Source organism: Poromitra crassiceps, assembly GCF_964638095.1.
Source record: "Poromitra crassiceps genome assembly, chromosome: 2".
Lineage (NCBI taxonomy): Eukaryota > Metazoa > Chordata > Actinopteri > Beryciformes > Melamphaidae > Poromitra > Poromitra crassiceps.
The window spans coordinates 4,656,469-4,674,588 of NC_139624.1; the positions used below are offsets into that span (position 1 = coordinate 4,656,469).

Genomic DNA, 18,120 nt, shown 5'->3' on the forward strand with positions numbered 1-18,120 from the left:
CACACGGCGGGCTTCCTCTCTGGATCTGTCGTGAGGTAAACACACACAGCGGGCCTCCTCTCTTGATCTGTCATGAGGTAAACACACACGGCGGGCCTCCTCTCTGGATCTGTCATGAGGTAAACACACACGGCGGGCCTCCTCCCTGGATCTGTCGTGAGGTAAACACACATGCAGGGCCTCCTCTCTGGATCTGTCGTGGGAGCCGCCCGCCGCACAAGCACACCTTTCTCCCTCTCTATAGGCTGAAACAACAAACGCACCCACTCACCAGAGAGAGGGGGAGGGGGGAATGAGTCATCCACTGAGGGGCCTGAAAACCTCCAGAGAGAGAGAGAGAGCGAGCGAGTGAGAGAGAGATTGGATTATGTTGCATTGCGCCAGATTATAAAACCAACTTTGTTAAGTGACATAATTATCATGTCTATTATTGCCAGCTTTAATGCTACAGTAAGGATGGACCTTCCTTATATGGACTTCTATATTTGAGCTGACAGAAACCCAAACAGTTAAGCTACTTACACAGCCAAGCATCTCTAACCACTATTACTAATACTACATTGCACACTTTAAACACTAGTGTTGCTGCTCCTTCCTTCCTATGGTGTTTACAGCGTTGCAGTAATGTATTACGAGGCAGTATTGTCTCATCATGCTCTTTCCACTGTTGTTTTGTGTTGTGTGACTTTATGTGCTTGTCTTTGTATGTGAGCTCACTAAGATAAATCCCAATCAACTTGTTGAAATGGCAAATAAATGTTGACTCTTGAATCATTATTACTGCTACACTACGACTGATCAAAATAATAACAGACAGAATATGTCAGTTAACAAAGTTAGTTCAATTTTTGTAATAAGCTGGTTCAATGCAGCTCAATCTTCTCTCTGTCACTCTCACTATGTCTCACTCTCTCCCTCTCACTATGTCTCACTCTCTCCCTCTCACTATGTCTCACTCTCTCACTGTCTCTCTCTCTCTCTGTGGGGGGGCTGACTGATGACAGCCATGTAGCGTCCTTGGCGGTCTGTGGTTCTGCTCTAAAAAGCCAGTCTTTATTCCACCCCCCCCCCCCCCCCGCACACGCACACACACACACACACACACACACACACACACACACACACACACACACACACTCTCTCTCTCTCTCTCTCTTTCCATGTCCTCTGAAACAGAAATGAATGCCCTGCATGTTCACATGTTTTAGACGTGTTTTATTGTTTATGTGCAAATCGTCGCTTCATTCAAAGCAAAACAGAAGCTCAGGCTGGAATAACTGAACAAAGAGCTGCACGGCACAAAATACTCACTGCTGTTCTTTGCTGACCTTTCTTGTATCGGTTTGTACACAATTAATTTACAAAATATAACAAACTTTATATAAAAACATATATATTCATCTATATTATTTAACTGAAGCTGTATCCCATGAGAACAGTCTTTGCTGTCGATCTTCTCCTCATACCCCCCCTGCCCCCCATGTCCTTTACATTCACTCGTTGCACATGTGCGGACTCTTTTATTGCAAAAATGTCCGTTCAATGAGGTAGAAATTTCTGGTTTTTGGTCGTCGTGAAAAAGTCTTCATTGACCTATCAAAAACATTTGACATGGTTGATCACAATATCTTAATGAGCAAGTTATATTCCGTAGGATTAGATGAGCTCACAGTCAATTGCTTTTATAATTATCTCTCAGGCAGAACGCAATCTGTTGTTGCCGATGGTTTTAAATCCAGCTCTCTTGAAATGAGTAAAGGTGTCCCACAGGGGTGTATTTTGAGTCCACTTTTTACTTCATGAAAAACGGGAGCTCAGTCCTTGTCGCCGGGCGGATTTGCGGCTACGTGCTGCCGTGGTCGTGAAGGGAGGTGGAGTCAGCCCGGCCATGGGGGGCGGGGTCAGTCCTGCCGCTGTCAAACGGCTGTTCGTACACGCCGCTCTGCTCGGCGTGGCTCTCCTCGGCGTCCGGCGCGGCGCCCGGCTCGTACGGGTTCTCGTGCAGGGTGAGTCCGTTGTGCACGGCCAGCGGAGGCCCAAACCCTGGATACAGGTCCTGCTGAGGCCGCCAGGGGGCTTTCCCAAAGGTCCCTGAGAGAGGGGGAGGGAAGGTCACATCACACTTATTTTAAATTACTTTAACTCTATTAGATTTACCTATGCATTTTATGGTGTCAAATTGTAATTGTAAAATTGTACAATCGTACTTTATTTTTTGGTGTAATTAATTAGCTCATGCCTGCCATTCATAATTTCCCTATGAAATCCGATGCCTGTGGTGACCACAAATGGTCTAGTGAACTCTTGAGGACAGAAACCAACTACTGCCGACTTACTAGTTAGCATACTCCATGTTGATGCTGTAAATATGTTAGAGAACTTATAAATGACGCCAGCAACTTGCTGGGTCAACTTGAATCTCCATCTCGCTTGACCCAGCAAGTCGCTGGCGTCATTTATTAGTTCCTAACCTCTCTATTTACAGCATGCTGCATGACTGACCAACATGGAGTATGTTAACTAGTAAGTCGGCAGTAACATGGCTGTGTCTAGTCGGTCTCAGGGTCGGAGTTAGACTCAAAGACGATGGGATTTCAAGCAAGACGGCCCAACTTCAACTCACTTCCTGTCATTTTGGCACGCGGGTTTTGCCCACAGCTTTCCACGGCCACGGTCACTAATGCCTCCCACACACTAGAGGATAAAAGGCCCGATTTAATGCCCGATTCCCCTCGGGGGGCGTGGCCCGATTCGAGGCTAGTCTCAACCGATTTTTTGTCAAAATAATTATCAAGTGTCTGGTGTCAATAAATTATTGATTGAATCGGAGCCGGCCCGATCTCGAATCGGGCATATCAAACATGTTTGATATTTACGATGGCTGTCTCCCGACGGAACCCGCAATAGCCAATGAGAGCGAGCAGACCGGGACGCGTCGACGGTCATACCCGGATGTTAATGCAGCGCTACGAGTTGTGGCAACAGCAGTGCCATGTAGCTCCTCTCTCCGCAGCATCCTCACAGCTTAAAACAGGGTGGACAGCGGCCGATGGCTCTCCAAACATGTGCCGAGCGGAGCGGTTTGTTTGCTTCAAGGGAGTGGATATGCTGTAATATGAGCTCTCAGACAGGACGTTGTTTTATCTCGTTTTGCGAGGGTGTCCGCGCTGCTTGAAGTGGACCCGCCGCTCGGTGCATGTTTGGAGAGCCATCTGCTGTTGTCTGTGTGAAGAAATTGCGGTTTTGTGGGATATAAACAGCCTACAGTGTAGTTGCTGGAATCGCTGTGAGTCGGTACTTCAAACGGCTGGTGTGTGGTCTCGCAGTCTGGCCGAATCGTCTAGTGTGTGCCTTCAGGCGATTTTAATGTTAAAATCTGATGAAATTGTCCTTATGTCTGTGGTCTCTCATGTTTTTAAAATCGGTTAAGATTTGAAAATCCTGTAGTGTGTAGGCAGCATAAGAGATTTTCGGCAGGTCTGAGTCTATTGGAGTCAATGGGAAAAGTCAACATGATATCGGATTATGAGAGATCCCTTCGCCCCATATTCATTAAAGTAAATAGTCCGCCCATTCTCTGAAGCCACACATCAGTGGAATGATTGGGTGGCGGTAGCGTGGCGCGAGTGGAGGCACCAGCACTAGTGAAAGCGGCTAACGCTATTGCTAACGTAGCTGGAGTAAGTACTAAAACATTCCTTAATATCTTCTGAATATTCTGACGCTACAATGGCATTTTTCAGCAACTCTCTCTCGTGAGATTTGGCAACAGCAACTTATGTTAGCAGCCAGGGAGTGATTAGCTAAAGCTAAATGTGAAGTTCGTTGATGTAGTAGCTAAATCTGCAATCTGGGAACCCATCGGTTAAACAATTTTTTTTTTTTTTTCTCTCTAACCTCTGGGGGCAGCCCAGTTTCAATGTGGTGCAACAGGAACTCAAGAGGGGCGGTCGGCAGCGGAAGAAAATCCCTTTCCGCTCCCTGCAAGCTCTGCCACTGACTCCAACCGACCGGCTCTGCCCATTAATGCATTTATTTTCCGCTCCCTGTGTGTCGCTCTCAATCCGTCAAACAACTCTAGCTTGTTGCTAGTCGCGAGTAGCAACTTGCTATATGCTGAAAATGGTAAGTTTTGACTACACACCGGTCACGTTCACTTCATTTTGATCGGGTAAAGCGCAGCATGCGTGCGAGCGCTGTTACATCCCTTTCGACGGAGCCTGCCGACAGATTTCCGATGCAAGTCGAAAGTCTGTCTCGAGAGATTACTGAATCTGTGGCTAGAAAAATACTGCAATTTTGGTTTCTGTCCTCAAGAGTTCCATTCTGCACAATGCCGCAGAAAATATCTTGATATTTAGGAATTATCACAACATTCTTTTATTTTCTTAGTTGAATTTCTTGAACGTCAAATTTACCCATGAAGGTGCCGGATGGGGAAAGCCGCTCGTGAGAACGGCTGTAGTCGCTCCCATCTCCCTCGTCGCTCGACGCAGGGCAGTCCCCATGCTGGTGGGAAGGGCTGAGGTGTAGGCCGGCATGGGGAAGCTGCATCAGTATGCCGGGGGAGGAGCAGAGGTCGTTGCCGGGGGAGCAGAGGTCGAAGCCGGGGGAGCAGAGGTCGTTGCCGGGGGAATAGAGGTCGTAGGGGTCGGACAGCCGCCCACCACACGGGAGGCGATCCTTCCTCCTGGAGCCGCCGTACGAGTCGACGCAGACCGGCCGCGCGTCCAGAGAGCAGCCTGAGGAGGAAAGGTGTGGTTTCCCAATTAGTGAAAATTGCATAACGGAGGAACTGAGTCATGAAATCAGAGCTAATTTTAATTTATTAGATTATCAGGCCGCTATGTCGCCTTCAAATCTAGTTTGGTAGGACAACGGTCCGGTGTTATGTGTGCAACGTCTGTGTGTGTTTTGGGATTTTATTTTGAAGGTCTGTGTGTGTTTTGTGCTTTTACTTGGAAGGTTTTGGGCTTTTACCACGTAACAGCCAGACCTAAATCCACATAACAGCCTGGTCTTAAACCAGTTAACAGCCCTAAAACCATGTAACAGCCAATCCAAAAACCACCTAACAGCCAGACCTAAAACCACGTAACAAGTCACACCTAAAAATCAAGTAACAGCCTGGTCTAAAACCACGTAACAGCCAGACCTAAAACCACATAACAGCCAGACCATGACGGACGCTATGCGAGACACTCATTAAAGGCATTTAGAAACACTATATAGAAATTGCCGATCTCCTCGCATGTGGTCTTATTTGCTGATGTAGGTCAGATGTGAGGCATCAGTATTACATTTAGACTGTTTCATAACCAGTTAAAAGTTCCCCATAGGTGTTTTAAATATAGTTCCAAAATAACTAAACTCACCTTTACTTTTTCGGTTGCCAAACACTTTCACATATTTAAATGGGTTCTCTAAATTCTAGAGATACTGGATGATACATTTGAGCTTAAGACTTGGAAGAAAACCAAACAACAGTAACAGTTTTATGGTAGTGTGCTGATCAAGAGATGTTGTGTCTGAGGGGAGAGGTGCAGACCTGTGAAGACCTCCGCAGGGTCTGGGGGGAACACGTTGTCCCGGCGAAGCAGCGAGCTGATTGGTCCCTGGTAGTGACAGAGCAGAGGGTCGATGGCCGCCTCCATGTCCGCCTCACTTCCTGTATCCAGCTGACAGAGACCTGAGTGCACGGACACAATCATGTGAGGAAGATGTCAACAACAAGCTGCTGAAGGCTTTGTTTTTGAGACAGGAACAGAGCGAGAGTTCTGTGTACTGTTGAAATGACATACTAAACAGACAAAAAATAACATATAAACAGACAAAAATCGACATAAAAAGGACAAAAAATGACATAAAAGAGCCACAAAAACAGACAAAAATGGGCAAAAAATATCAAACGGACAAAAAATATCAAACGACAAAAAATGACAGTAAACTTACAAAAGCGGATTAAAAAAGCATAGAAAATTTGAATTTAAAGAATTTGACACAAATATATAAAAATGGACAAAAAAGACAAAAGGGAAAAAATGTAAACTGAAAAAAGAGTCACTAGACTGACAAAAAAAATGACATGCTAAACTGAGAAAAGAAGACACACTAAACTGACAGAGTACTGTGCAGTTGTCTGTACCGTTCATGTCTTTGGGATGTAGGTAGAAGCTGCTGATGTACTGGTGGCTGCCGCTCTCAGAGGGGAGGTAGCCTTCCTGGCGGTCGGCCAGTGTCCCCTGGGAGGACAGGTAACTGGGGATGTCCGCAGGCAGGTTGGTCTCATCTGCAGCGCGGGGACAATCAAACCAGAGTGAGCTAGCTGCCTTCTCCCTAGTTCCTCCACAGACTCAAATGTTATGTTGAATCTCTGCGCTCTGCATACTACACAATAGAGTTTGTGCCACTTCACAGCCCCAGCTATTGTTTTGAGGGCGGGTCTAGGGGGTCAAAATTGAATGATTGACAGGTTGAGAGAGTAGTTCAAAAAATGAGAGCACCAATGAGAGTAGTTCGAAAAATGGGCACCTGATCACTAAAATCGTTAGTCATTGGTGCCCCCAGGATTGCGGGGGAACAATCACTGGCCAGCATTCCGAGGAGCTAAAATTGTCCCAGACCCAGAGAGAGATCTGTAGCATGCAGTAACGTAGTTAGCATAGCTAACGTAGTGTATCAGCGCAAGAAGTCTCATGGGTCTGGCGCTGAGACGACCTTCTCCCTGTGGCCTTACCAGTGTTGGTGACGCTGCAGTCCTCGTTGCGGCGCCGCGTGTGGTAGATGATGACCACCCAGACGAGCGAGGTGCCGACCACACAGCAGACCACGGCGATGATAACGATGCCCACTGTGGTCCAGCCGTCGTCATCCGCCCCCGCTCCGCTCGAACCGCCTGACCCCCCGAGCCCGCCCTGCGCCCCAGAGTCACAGTTGGGGTTGGGGATGACAGCGAGCCGGACGTCGCCCCGCTCGGTGCCCAGGGCGTTGGACATCTCGCAGGTGTACCTGCCCGCGTCGGCCTCCGCCGCGTCCACGATGATGAGCAGCTGGTTGGCAGCGGCGAAGAAGTGTCTCTCAGTGAGCAGAAGGGGGCGCTCGTCTTTGGTCCAGTTGAGGCGAGGGGCGGGGCTGCCGCCCGCGATGCACTGCAGCACGGCCGTCTCGCCCTTCGCCACGGTGCGGTCCATGAGCGGACGCAGGAAGGACGGCGTCTCTGTGAGGCACGAGGCAGAGGTATTTAGTAAGGTTGTTCGTTGTCTTGACAACCATCAGCACTGTGCCGTACTCTTCATTGACCTATGAAAAGCATTTGATATGGTTGATCACAACAGCGCGATGCTATAGGCACATGTGCATTACGAGCTGTGTGTAGGGCACCAAGTGCCACGAGGGGCATCATCCCAGGCAAGAATTACACCACAGTCAAACGGACAGTGTTTGGCTGTAATGCCCCTCTTGTAATGCCCACACGGCCAGTTTGGTATTCCCTGTTTTGAACTGGCCACGGTGCCCTTAAAAGAAAGTTGTGGATCTCCTCGTTTAAAACGACATGCAACGAATGCAGTGAATAAACAAACTCATGTTTGCCTCAGCGCGAGGGGAGCATGGTAAATAGCAGAAGCTGACAACTGGAGAGACAACTGTAATTTGTAGCACACGTTATTGTGTGTTACTGGACATGAAATTAACTTTGCAAACTGAGCCATCGCATGTGCCGTATCACACTGCAGCACTTAATTTCTCTATTTATTCTGTTTTAAAGAAGGTTTTTGGCCTTATATAGTTAGTTATAGTGTGATATACTGTTGTTTCATAGCTCTGCTTTTCCATTTCTAACATTTATTTAGAAAATGTATTTCTTCAGTTTAAAAATTTGCATTTGTGTGTTTTTCTTGAACTCACAAGTCTTCAGCAGGACTTGGGAGAGAGTTGGATTCACAGACCCCGGATGAGGAAACCGAGGCTGCCTGAGGCAGCCCGGAGGAGACTAGATGGATTCACGTGCATTTATGGACGAGATATTATGAGGATATGAACCGCTACGTTGCAGAAAATACGTTATTTACAGTGTGTACTACATGAGCCCCGTTTTCGCCCGTTTTGGCCAGTTCCAGGACTCTACTTGGACCTGAATATCTTCTATGGCGATCAGAATGAAACCAAAGTTCTCTGGGTGAGTAAAACATAATATTTTAAGCTGGAAATAAGGTCCGGGGTGTAAAAAAACAGAATTTTCCTTTAAAATGTCCACTGCAAAGTGATTTTGATGCTTTTCAGATATCTGTCATTACCCACAAGCTTCTCTTACATTCTCATAAAACATGTATGTATGTTATATCAGTGTTTCCCATACATAAAGGAATTTGTGGCGGGCCGCCACAATAATATTTTGACCGCCACAATAAGATGTTGACCAAAAAAAAAAAAAAAAAAAAATTTTTTTTTTTTTTTTTTTTACAGTGCACCTGAACGCAACATGCAAGATATCCGCTGAATAAGTGTCCAATAAATGTTCATGTCATTCTGGCCAATACTTCTGTTATAGCATTTCAGTCTGGAATATGGAATATCTTTCAATAATCTATGATTTAGCTGCTAAATTGTCAAATACCGCCATCTGCTCGCTACCCAGGCACTTATGTATGTACTTAACCTAACTAACTTAACCTGACTAACTATCCGGTGTGCACAACACTGTCAGCCTAAACTCCGGCTGACACCCCAAAAACCTACAATCCGCTACAGAAAAATGTATATTGTTTGTTTATTAACTGGCCCCTCGCCTTCTATCATTTCACAAAGTGGCAAAGCAAGTTGAGTATCTCTGACCTATAGGGAGAAATTTAGTTTGTCATTGTAAACCCACAGCACAGTAATGATGACATGTTCTTCATAGATCTAGCCTTTTAATTTTGCTCTTAAGCTTTCTCAAAGTACACCAAAGTCATGCATTTTACTTTAAAATGTTTAAAAGAATCTCGCAGGGGGGCATGCCCCCGCACCCCTCTAGGGGGTCTGCGGTCCCCCACCACAAATTCTCAAAATCCTGTGGGAAACACTGTATGATCTTCACACTTCAGGATGATTCTCAAATTGAAATCTTAGAAATATTTAGGCATCTGGTTAAGTAATATGCTCTCTTGTCTCTATGTCTCACACCCATGTGAAACACCTCTCTAAAAAGTTGAAAGTAAGAATTTGATTCTTATACAGAAACAAATCTTGCTGTTCTGCTGTCATTTGGAAGACCATTGTACAATCAAGTGAATGAATGAATTAATCTATCTAAAATAACTTTTTCCATTTTTTTTTTTTTTTTTTTTTAACACTTTAATAAATCTTCCCTTAAATACAGTAATCGAAGTAAATAAGAGAGGGGGGAGAGACCGAGGGAGAGAGAGAGAGAGGAAGAGAGATTGAGGGAGAGAGAGAGAGGTGGAGATAGACTGAGGGAGAGAGAGTGAGATATTGGGCGTGCGCCAATAGGGCAGGCAAGGCCACACAGCAGCCGAGCTGTGGGCGAGGTCGCACAGTGACCGAGCTGCGTATGCGAGCTGCAGGGCCAGCTTGGCGAAATGCAGGGTGGGTGAGGCCACGCAGCGGGCGAGCATAGGAATAATAAAAAAGGCAGAAAAACCTCAAAATAAAAGCAAAAACACAAGCATGTCTTATTCAACGTTTCTAATCATTATGTCTCCTTTCAAAATAAAATGTCTCCTTTTCAACATAAAATGGAGGAAACATCTGGAGCTCTCGTGGCTGCATCAGAATTAATCAAGGCGGAAAAGAAGAACGATGCAAGTGTAAAGCAGTTCTCACCCAGGACGGTTAGCGTAGCGTTAGCCGAGATGGCGCCGGCCGTGTTCTGAGCGGTGCAGCTGTACACGCCGATGTCCTCCGTCTTCACGTCCACGATGAAGAAGACGTCGTCTTCGGGCATCACGTGCATGCGGCGCTCACGGGCCGCGGGGAAGTCCGTGCCCCCGTCCTTCTGCCAGGCGATCTGCGGCGACGGGTGACCCACCGCCAAGCACTCCAGCCGCGCCGTGGCCCCTGCACGGACGCTCAGGTCCATTGGTGTCTTGGTGAAGGAGGGAAGCACTGAGAAGGAGGAAACAATGAAATTAAGTCAATATCATCAATCGATAGATCGTTCAATAGATACAGTAGATAGGCAGGCAGACAGACTGTCTATCTGTAGATATAATCTTGACTTGAAATCTGGCGTGGTTTGTGTGAACATGATTTTATTTCTTCAAAATCCCATAAATTTATAGCCTATTAATAATAATTACTCTTGAAATTTGAAACTTACATACTGAAATAATTACAAACTTGTGAAATAGCCTATGTTATTTCATTATCATTTTGGTTGTAGGGCTGGCAAAAAAACAACCAATCAGGGTTAGCGAGAACACAACTAGCCAATCACAGCACACAAACAAGGGTCATCCGGGTTGTACTCTGCTGATACATTGCTATCGTTGCCATTCCATTGATGATGTTGTTTAGAACTGCCTACTGCAGCTTTACATATTTCAATATTCCATATTATGTTAGGGGCCTGATCCCATGTGAACATTATGTTAGGGGCCTGATCCCATGTGAACATTATGTTAGGGGCCTGATCCCATGTGAAGATTATGTTAGGGGCCTGATCCCATGTGAACATTATGTTAGGGGCCTGATCCCATGTGAACATTATGTTAGGGGCCTGATCCCATGTGAACATTATGTTAGGGGCCTGATCCCATGTGAACATTATGTTAGGGGCCTGATCCCATGTGAAGATTATGTTAGGGGCCTGATCCCATGTGAACATTATGTTAGGGGCCTGATCCCATGTGAACATTATGTTAGGGGCCTGATCCCATGTGAACATTATGTTAGGGGCCTGATCCCATGTGAAGATTATGTTAGGGGCCTGATCCCATGTGAACATTATGTTAGGGGCCTGATCCCATGTGAACATTATGTTAGGGGCCTGATCCCATGTGAAGATTATGTTAGGGGCCTGATCCCATGTGAACATTATGTTAGGGGCCTGATCCCATGTGAACATTATGTTAGGGGCCTGATCCCATGTCAAGTCAAGTCAAGTCAAATTTTATTTATATAGCACCTTTCATACACAAAGGCAATTCAAGGTGCTTTACAAAAAAATAATCGAAAAAACAAGCAGCAAAGCAATGCACATATAAAAAACACATAAAAAACACAGCCGACAGTTTTAGTTAAAATATATACTCAAATTAACAAACATGAAACATTATTTCTGTTTTAAATAAGTTACAAGGCACTCTTCAGTATTATTATTACATGTACAGTCCATTTGTTGGAAATGTACAGGAAAAATCTTTTTAAAATTACAGGCCGAGAGAGGCAGTAGTTTAGTAGCAGTTAAAAGCAAGAGTAAACATAAAGGTCTTTAGCTTGGATTTAAAAATAGGCAGAGTAGGGGCAGATCTAATGTGTTCAGGGAGTTTGTTCCATGTGAACATTATGTTAGGGGCCTGATCCCATGTGAACATTATGTTAGGGGCCTGATCCCATGTGAACATTATGTTAGGGGCCTGATCCCATGTGAACATTATGTTAGGGGCCTGATCCCATGTGAAGATTATGTTAGGGGCCTGATCCCATGTGAACATTATGTTAGGGGCCTGATCCCATGTGAACATTATGTTAGGGGCCTGATCCCATGTGAACATTATGTTAGGGGCCTGATCCCATGTGAACATTATGTTAGGGGCCTGATCCCATGTGAACATTATGTTAGGGGCCTGATCCCATGTGAAGATTATGTTAGGGGCCTGATCCCATGTGAACATTATGTTAGGGGCCTGATCCCATGTGAACATTATGTTAGGGGCCTGATCCCATGTGAACATTATGTTAGGGGCCTGATCCCATGTGAACATTATGTTAGGGGCCTGATCCCATGTGAACTCACTGTTGACGGTGAGCTTGGCCTTAGTCGAGTAGGAGGAGCCAAAGTGGTTGGAGATGACGCACTGGTAGCGCCCCTCACTGGAGAAGTCCACGCCGCGCAGCCGCAGGGTGGTGGTGTACTCTGTCACCTCCGCCTCCCCGCCCCCATCTGCACCCTGGACTCCGCCTGGCTGGACTCCGCCTGGCTGGACACTCAGGTGGGCCTGGTTGTGGATTTCATTTGATTTCACTTTAAGGTTCCAAAATGTGTCTCGTCTCCCAAGACACTGTTTCTCATTTAAACATCTAAACCACAACAACAAGACACTGTTTCTTATTTAAAAATGTAAACAAGACACTGTTTCTCATCTAAACAATCAACAGAACAAACAAATGCTACAACATATATGACATCAGACATTAGGAATAGGAACAAGTGGCTGCAGTGCATCAATTATAAATCCCTGTCTTAAAGGGATAGTTCTGTTTGTTTGAAGTTGGGTCCTATGAGGTACTCTCATACAGTCAGTGTACTGGGTAAAGCACTCTGGACGCATCGTGCACCGAGATAGGAGAACTGCACTCCAGCTGCAACAGGCACAGAGAGCTGTCTGCTGAGTGTGAAGGGGGCCATGAGCAAAAACGTAAAAAACAACAGAAAAAATACATAAAGTGCTTCCATACTGCTCACATGGCATAATGCAAGTCTCCACAAGCCCTGAGATGCCAAGTTGACTTGAAAAGATATAATTTACACCCTGTTTTTAGCTGAAATCATCACTGGAGCTAGCAGCTGAAATTACAACAACTAGGCTACAACCTTGCTATACAGTGACGGTAAAGGCATAGTGTACCTTGGTTATGTGGGGGGGATATGGCAATGAGCTAAACTCCCGAAAAAGTGACGTATCCCTTTAACATTCAGTGCTTGGTCCACACAGGGGCATTGAGGCCTAGAACCCCGACTGGTTTAGCAGTTTGACAGACTGGGGAACAAAAGGGTTTTGCACTCTGTTCAGCCGAGCCTGTGGGACTCTAAATCTTCTGTTTGATGGCAGACGCTGATATTCTTCAAATAAAATATGAGCTGGGTCGGACATAATATTGCCTGCCAGAGACAACATTCTTCTAGTGTACGCCGCTTGAGAATTTTACTCAAGTGTTTGACCCAAGATTTTTGAGCAAATACGTATCAGCCTCCCCAGCCTACCTCAGCCTGGTCGTTCAGGACCCCCGGGACCCTCAGGTGGGCCTGGTTGTGGATCTCTGCCTGGTCGTTCAGGACCTCGTTGTCCTTCTTCCAGGAGAAGGTCATGGGTGTGTCGCTAGAGCTGGCAGCAGAGCAGACGAATGTCACGTTGGAGCCTCGGAGGGCCGACTGGGTTTCCGGCTGCACCGTGATCTGAGGCTTCGGGAAGTCGTCTGTGAGGAGAGCAGCGAGGGTTAAATAATGCTCCATTCACTTTAACACTGGGCGGGAGTTCTGACCATCTGCGCCACCTATCGAGATGGACTACTTAGCGGTTCTGTGCATGCGCGGTAACACATCTCGATATTTACCAGTAGCAATTTTTTTGGTCGTGATCAAAATGCTTGATTTTGCAGTGGCTTTTCTCAAAAATTTCAATGCAATTTGCACAATTTTATATGATTATTTTGCGGTAGAATTGCGGGAACTGGCAAAATAAGTTAAGGAACCTGTTTTGCAGGTTTTTTCTGAGGAATCACAGGAATATTGAAAAATTGCAAGCCCCGCAAATATTGCAGAGTGGTTGAATTTGCATTATTACGATTGCAAATCCTGGAGGGACTGATTCCTGTCTTTCAGAGGCTGTAGCAGGCTCAGTTGACTTGACTTGACTTGAAATTTGATTTGCAATTTGACTTGAAATTTGGTTTGCAATTTGAATTGAAATTTGATTTGCAATTTGACTTGACATTTGATTTTAAATTTGACCTGAAATTAGATTCAAATTCTGAATTTTATTTTAAATTTGACTTCCAAATTTGACTTCGATTCCCCAACACTGAGAATATGATCTTCATGTTGCAATATCATTTTAAGTCACTTGGATTGTTTTCATCACCTTGATATTAGTTTCTTTCTTGTTCTCTCTGTGTTTCCATCTGTTTCTCTCTGACTCTACCTCTGTGTCTCATCACTGAGCAAACAGCCTGACCGACCAGAGACCAGAGAGTGTGAGTTATGAAGGGTTTTAACAGCTAAGGCCAAACTGCTTCACACGATGAGGTTTTAAGGGGGAAAAACTGGGCTGAATTATTTCCGAAGCGCTTCCCTCTGACAGTAAAGCTGGAGAGTGAATTTCCATAACGTTCCTTCATTAGAGCGTTCATACTGAACAATCTGGGTTAGTTCAGATGTGGAAAACCTGTCAGCTGTTTTTAACAAGCTGCACTATGGAGAGTGTCACTGTCATATATGAGGAGAGGACTTGAGACTTGACTTGACTTGGGTTCTGGTGACTTGACTCTGACTTGTACTTTGATGACTTGAAAAGGTTTCTAAAGTCTTCACTTGAGATCTTGTCTTTGTCTAGAAATTAAACTCATGGTGCTCATACCAAGTTTTTATCGTACTAAAACCATTGAAAAGTCCTAGATATTTAGTTTTCTTTCAGATATTAAATTGATACTGGACTCTTGATTTGTTCTGACTTGCTGTTCTACATTTAGACCTATGCTGCATTTCAGACAACTCGGAGGTCGGAATTTCCCAGTTCAAATGTCCAATTTCTGACCTCCAAGCGTTTCAGGTGCACAACACTGTGTGTCGGGTGATGTGGGACAACTGATCCTCTGTGAAGTCAGAATAGATTTCTTTACATGTAGGAACTTTGAGGGGCGTCCCAGTGTACTTTGTCTAGTAGGAGGTCGGAAAATCCTGAGTTCCGAGTTGTCTGGAATGCAGTATTAGGACTTGACTTGAGACTTGTGCCTCAAGGCGTGAGACTGACTTGTGACTTGAACAGAGTTGATTCTAGTGAAGGTCTGTGTTGTGTTGTGTTGTGTTGTGTGTGCATGTGTGTTGTGTGTGTGTTGTGTGTGTGTGTGTGTGTGTGTGTGTGTTGTGTTTGACTGACCGCAGACGAACAGCTCGGGGCTGACGGCGTGCACGCTGCGGCCCTTGAGCAGCGCAGGGTGGGCACAGCTGGCGTTGACCTGGGACAGGAAGTCCTGCTCCGCCACCCAGACAGGAAGCCACTTCAGCTGACAGTCACACAGCAGACTGGACGTGTTCAGACGCCTGCAGAAAGGAGAGATTCACAAGATCAGATTGAATATTAGGCCCCAGCCTAAACACTTTATCTGCATTTTGCCGTTTAGTGGAGGAGCTTAGCTAAAAATTCCATAGCAACTGTGCATTTTGTGATAAAAGCATATCATTTGACACACTTATGTAACTTGTGTTGTGTTGACAGTTCTGGCAGCAACCCATGATAAGGGCTTGCCCAGGGGCGGAGGCGGGATTTCGATTCGCCAAGAGAGCTAGCTTCCGTTTGGCGGAGCTGGTTAACGGGCCTTTATACTGGGGAGTGAATTTAACCAACCTACTCGCTACCACTCGGCACTCACAAGGACTCACACTCGCTCGCTTATGAGGATTCATTCCAAAAATAATTGGATATAGAAGCATCATAAATTTGGAGGGGGGCAGGCTGGACGTGTTCAGACACCTGCAGAGAGGAGATATTCTCTCTCTCAGACACACACACACACACACACACACACACACACACACACACACACATTCCAGTACGGACGCCCGACCAAGCCGGAGGCGACACGTGGGCTCGAACCTGTGACCCTCGTGTTGGTAGGCAGGGAATCTACCACTGCACCACTGCACTAGCTGGACGCCCACAAAATAATATACAAAATAATATTAAATATTAGGTGTGAGCCTAAAAGCTTTTTTCTGCATCCTGCTATTTTGTTGTGCTTATGATAATGAAGGATCTTAAAGCCTTACAGAGAGAACGAGCATAAACACCCACTCAAATTGGACCGACTTGGTTTAGGTTACTGCTGAGTGTATTTCATATTCTTAATAGACTTTCTTATTATATTGTCATTTGGAATGTCTCGAATAATTTGTCTTTAATTTGTTTTACACTTAAAATGTTTAAATAAGAGAATAAATAGACACATCTGGGTTGTACAGCTGCCATACTTACAGCTCCTCCAGCTTCTTCATCTGGGAGAAGGAGTTGGCCTGGATGGACATGATGGCGTTGTCACTCAGATCTCTGCAGGAGAGAGAGAGAGAGAACCAGAGAGCGAGAGAGATTTACTAATGTACTTTGTTGTTAGATCAGTTGTATCTTTTTGTTGATTGTCCTGAAACGCTTCGGCAATTCTGTTGTTATTCATGCAAATAAAGCAAATTGAACTGAATTGAAAAATTGAGAGAGAGAGAGAGAGAGAGAGAGAGAGAGAGAGAGAGAGAGAGAGAGAGAGAGAGAGAGAGAGAGAGAGAGAGAGAGTATCTGTCAGGCATGGGAGCAAAGACAGAACTTTTTATTTATAAAGTGATGTATTGATCAGTGGTACAGTTTGGAAGGCTTTAAAAAGGGACTGTTGACAATATGACATGACATCACATCCATTTTCTGTAGGCCTACATCATTTCTAATAAATGTTTTGCTAAACTTATGTTTATGCATATTTTTCAAATTACTTTAAAAAGTGCGAATTGTGAATCCATTGTGATGCCATTCCACTCCATTGTGAAATTTGACATTGATTTTGGGGGACCAACCAACCAACCAAGCACCCCATCAAGCAAGCAACCAAGCAACAGAGCGACTTATAAATCTGCTGGCCATGCTGGCCGCAGCTAAAAATATACAGAGTAAATGGCAGAAGGAGAAATAAAAAGGATTTGTGATGTATAATTTTGAAACTTCCATTTCTTCCACCAGAATAATCAAAATAGCCGTGGAGAGTGACATTCTAAAAGATGGCAGCCATTTTTTAAGCGGTGCAACCACTTCTATAAGTGACTTTGTGTGTATGAGCACCAGATGAGCACGAGATGTATTCACCTGAAAAGTGACCTGAAGTCACCTGGGCTGTTGAGTGACATCACGAGATGTAATCTCGCGAGATCTGGCCAGTGTCACTCGAGCAAAATGTTGAATGCAATTGCAATTGCGCAACTGTTTTCGATTACGAAAACTATTATCCACAAGTGGAAATTTGTCTTTGGTTCAGTCGGGCAGTTGCAGTTGCAGTGTGTGTCTGTATGTGTGTGTGTGTGTGTGTGTGTGTGTGTGTGTGTGTGTGTGTGTGTCTGTTGAATGTATTTGCAATTGCGCAACTGTGATGTCACCCAAGATTTGGGTCTGGATCGAGGCAACAAGGAAGAGGGTGTGACTGAGTGTGAAGTGAAGTCACCCAACTGGAAATGATGTCACACAACTGATGTCATGTGATGTCCTCAGGCAGTTGTGATGTCACTCGAGCAATTGTCTTCTTCTTTTTAGTTAAAATTGGTTAAGTGGTGTCGGTCTGTTGTTGCACCGCTTACTTCACGTGTGATTTTTTAATGAACATGGAGTAAATCAGGCTTCTCACTGGTCATAAATGTATGGTTTGATAGCAAGATCATTCACATTGGACAATTGTACACAAAGTTGCCCCCAAAATAGTATTTCCGGGCTGGAAATGTGGGCCATCTTGGGGAAAATCTTGAGGTGAGTCTTGGGTGCTTCTGTCCAGATGTGAATGATTTTTAGCTGTGACCAGTCATGGTCATGTGACCATTCATGGTCCAGCTCTACAAGTCCCTCTGTTGGTTGGTTCACCAAAACATTTTGGTCCACAAAGTCACTAGGCTCGTTTGAGATGAGCAAGTTCTGCACAGATTCGACCAGCACCTTGCTTGCCCCGTTGCATGATGGTTAGAAAAGTTGTCCGACTTGCTCCGCCTGGCCGACTGCGTGAGCCACGGCACTCTCGTGAGAGCGACTGCACAGCTCAGAGGATGACGAGAAACACATTGAGCTGATCGCCCATTGGTCCAACACAGGTGCATCACAAACCCACAGTGAAGTGTAGAAACTTCAATTTTATATCTATTCCAAGCTGTCACTCCATATTTGACATAAATACCACCTGTAATGCCTACATTAAAATAAAATAAAAGTAATCTGAAGGGCTGGG

General features: G+C 45.2%; 1 protein-coding gene across 1 annotated transcript in view; it reads right to left on the reverse strand.

Annotated features, from left to right (window-relative positions):
- Positions 1 to 1,218: 1,218 nt before the first annotated feature.
- The window catches only part of lrig3 (leucine-rich repeats and immunoglobulin-like domains 3), a 79,155-nt gene continuing 62,253 nt past the window's right edge, over positions 1,219 to 18,120 (reverse strand). The window contains exons 11-20 of the mRNA XM_083660099.1: positions 16,131 to 16,202; positions 15,036 to 15,199; positions 13,145 to 13,356; positions 11,957 to 12,158; positions 9,823 to 10,104; positions 6,737 to 7,216; positions 6,146 to 6,289; positions 5,549 to 5,689; positions 4,419 to 4,742; positions 1,219 to 2,091 (exon numbers count right to left, since the gene is read on the reverse strand). Coding sequence (XP_083516225.1) covers positions 1,844 to 2,091; positions 4,419 to 4,742; positions 5,549 to 5,689; positions 6,146 to 6,289; positions 6,737 to 7,216; positions 9,823 to 10,104; positions 11,957 to 12,158; positions 13,145 to 13,356; positions 15,036 to 15,199; positions 16,131 to 16,202 — 2,269 coding nt within the window. The 3' untranslated portion in view covers positions 1,219 to 1,843. The remainder of the gene's footprint in view (positions 2,092 to 4,418; positions 4,743 to 5,548; positions 5,690 to 6,145; positions 6,290 to 6,736; positions 7,217 to 9,822; positions 10,105 to 11,956; positions 12,159 to 13,144; positions 13,357 to 15,035; positions 15,200 to 16,130; positions 16,203 to 18,120) is intronic.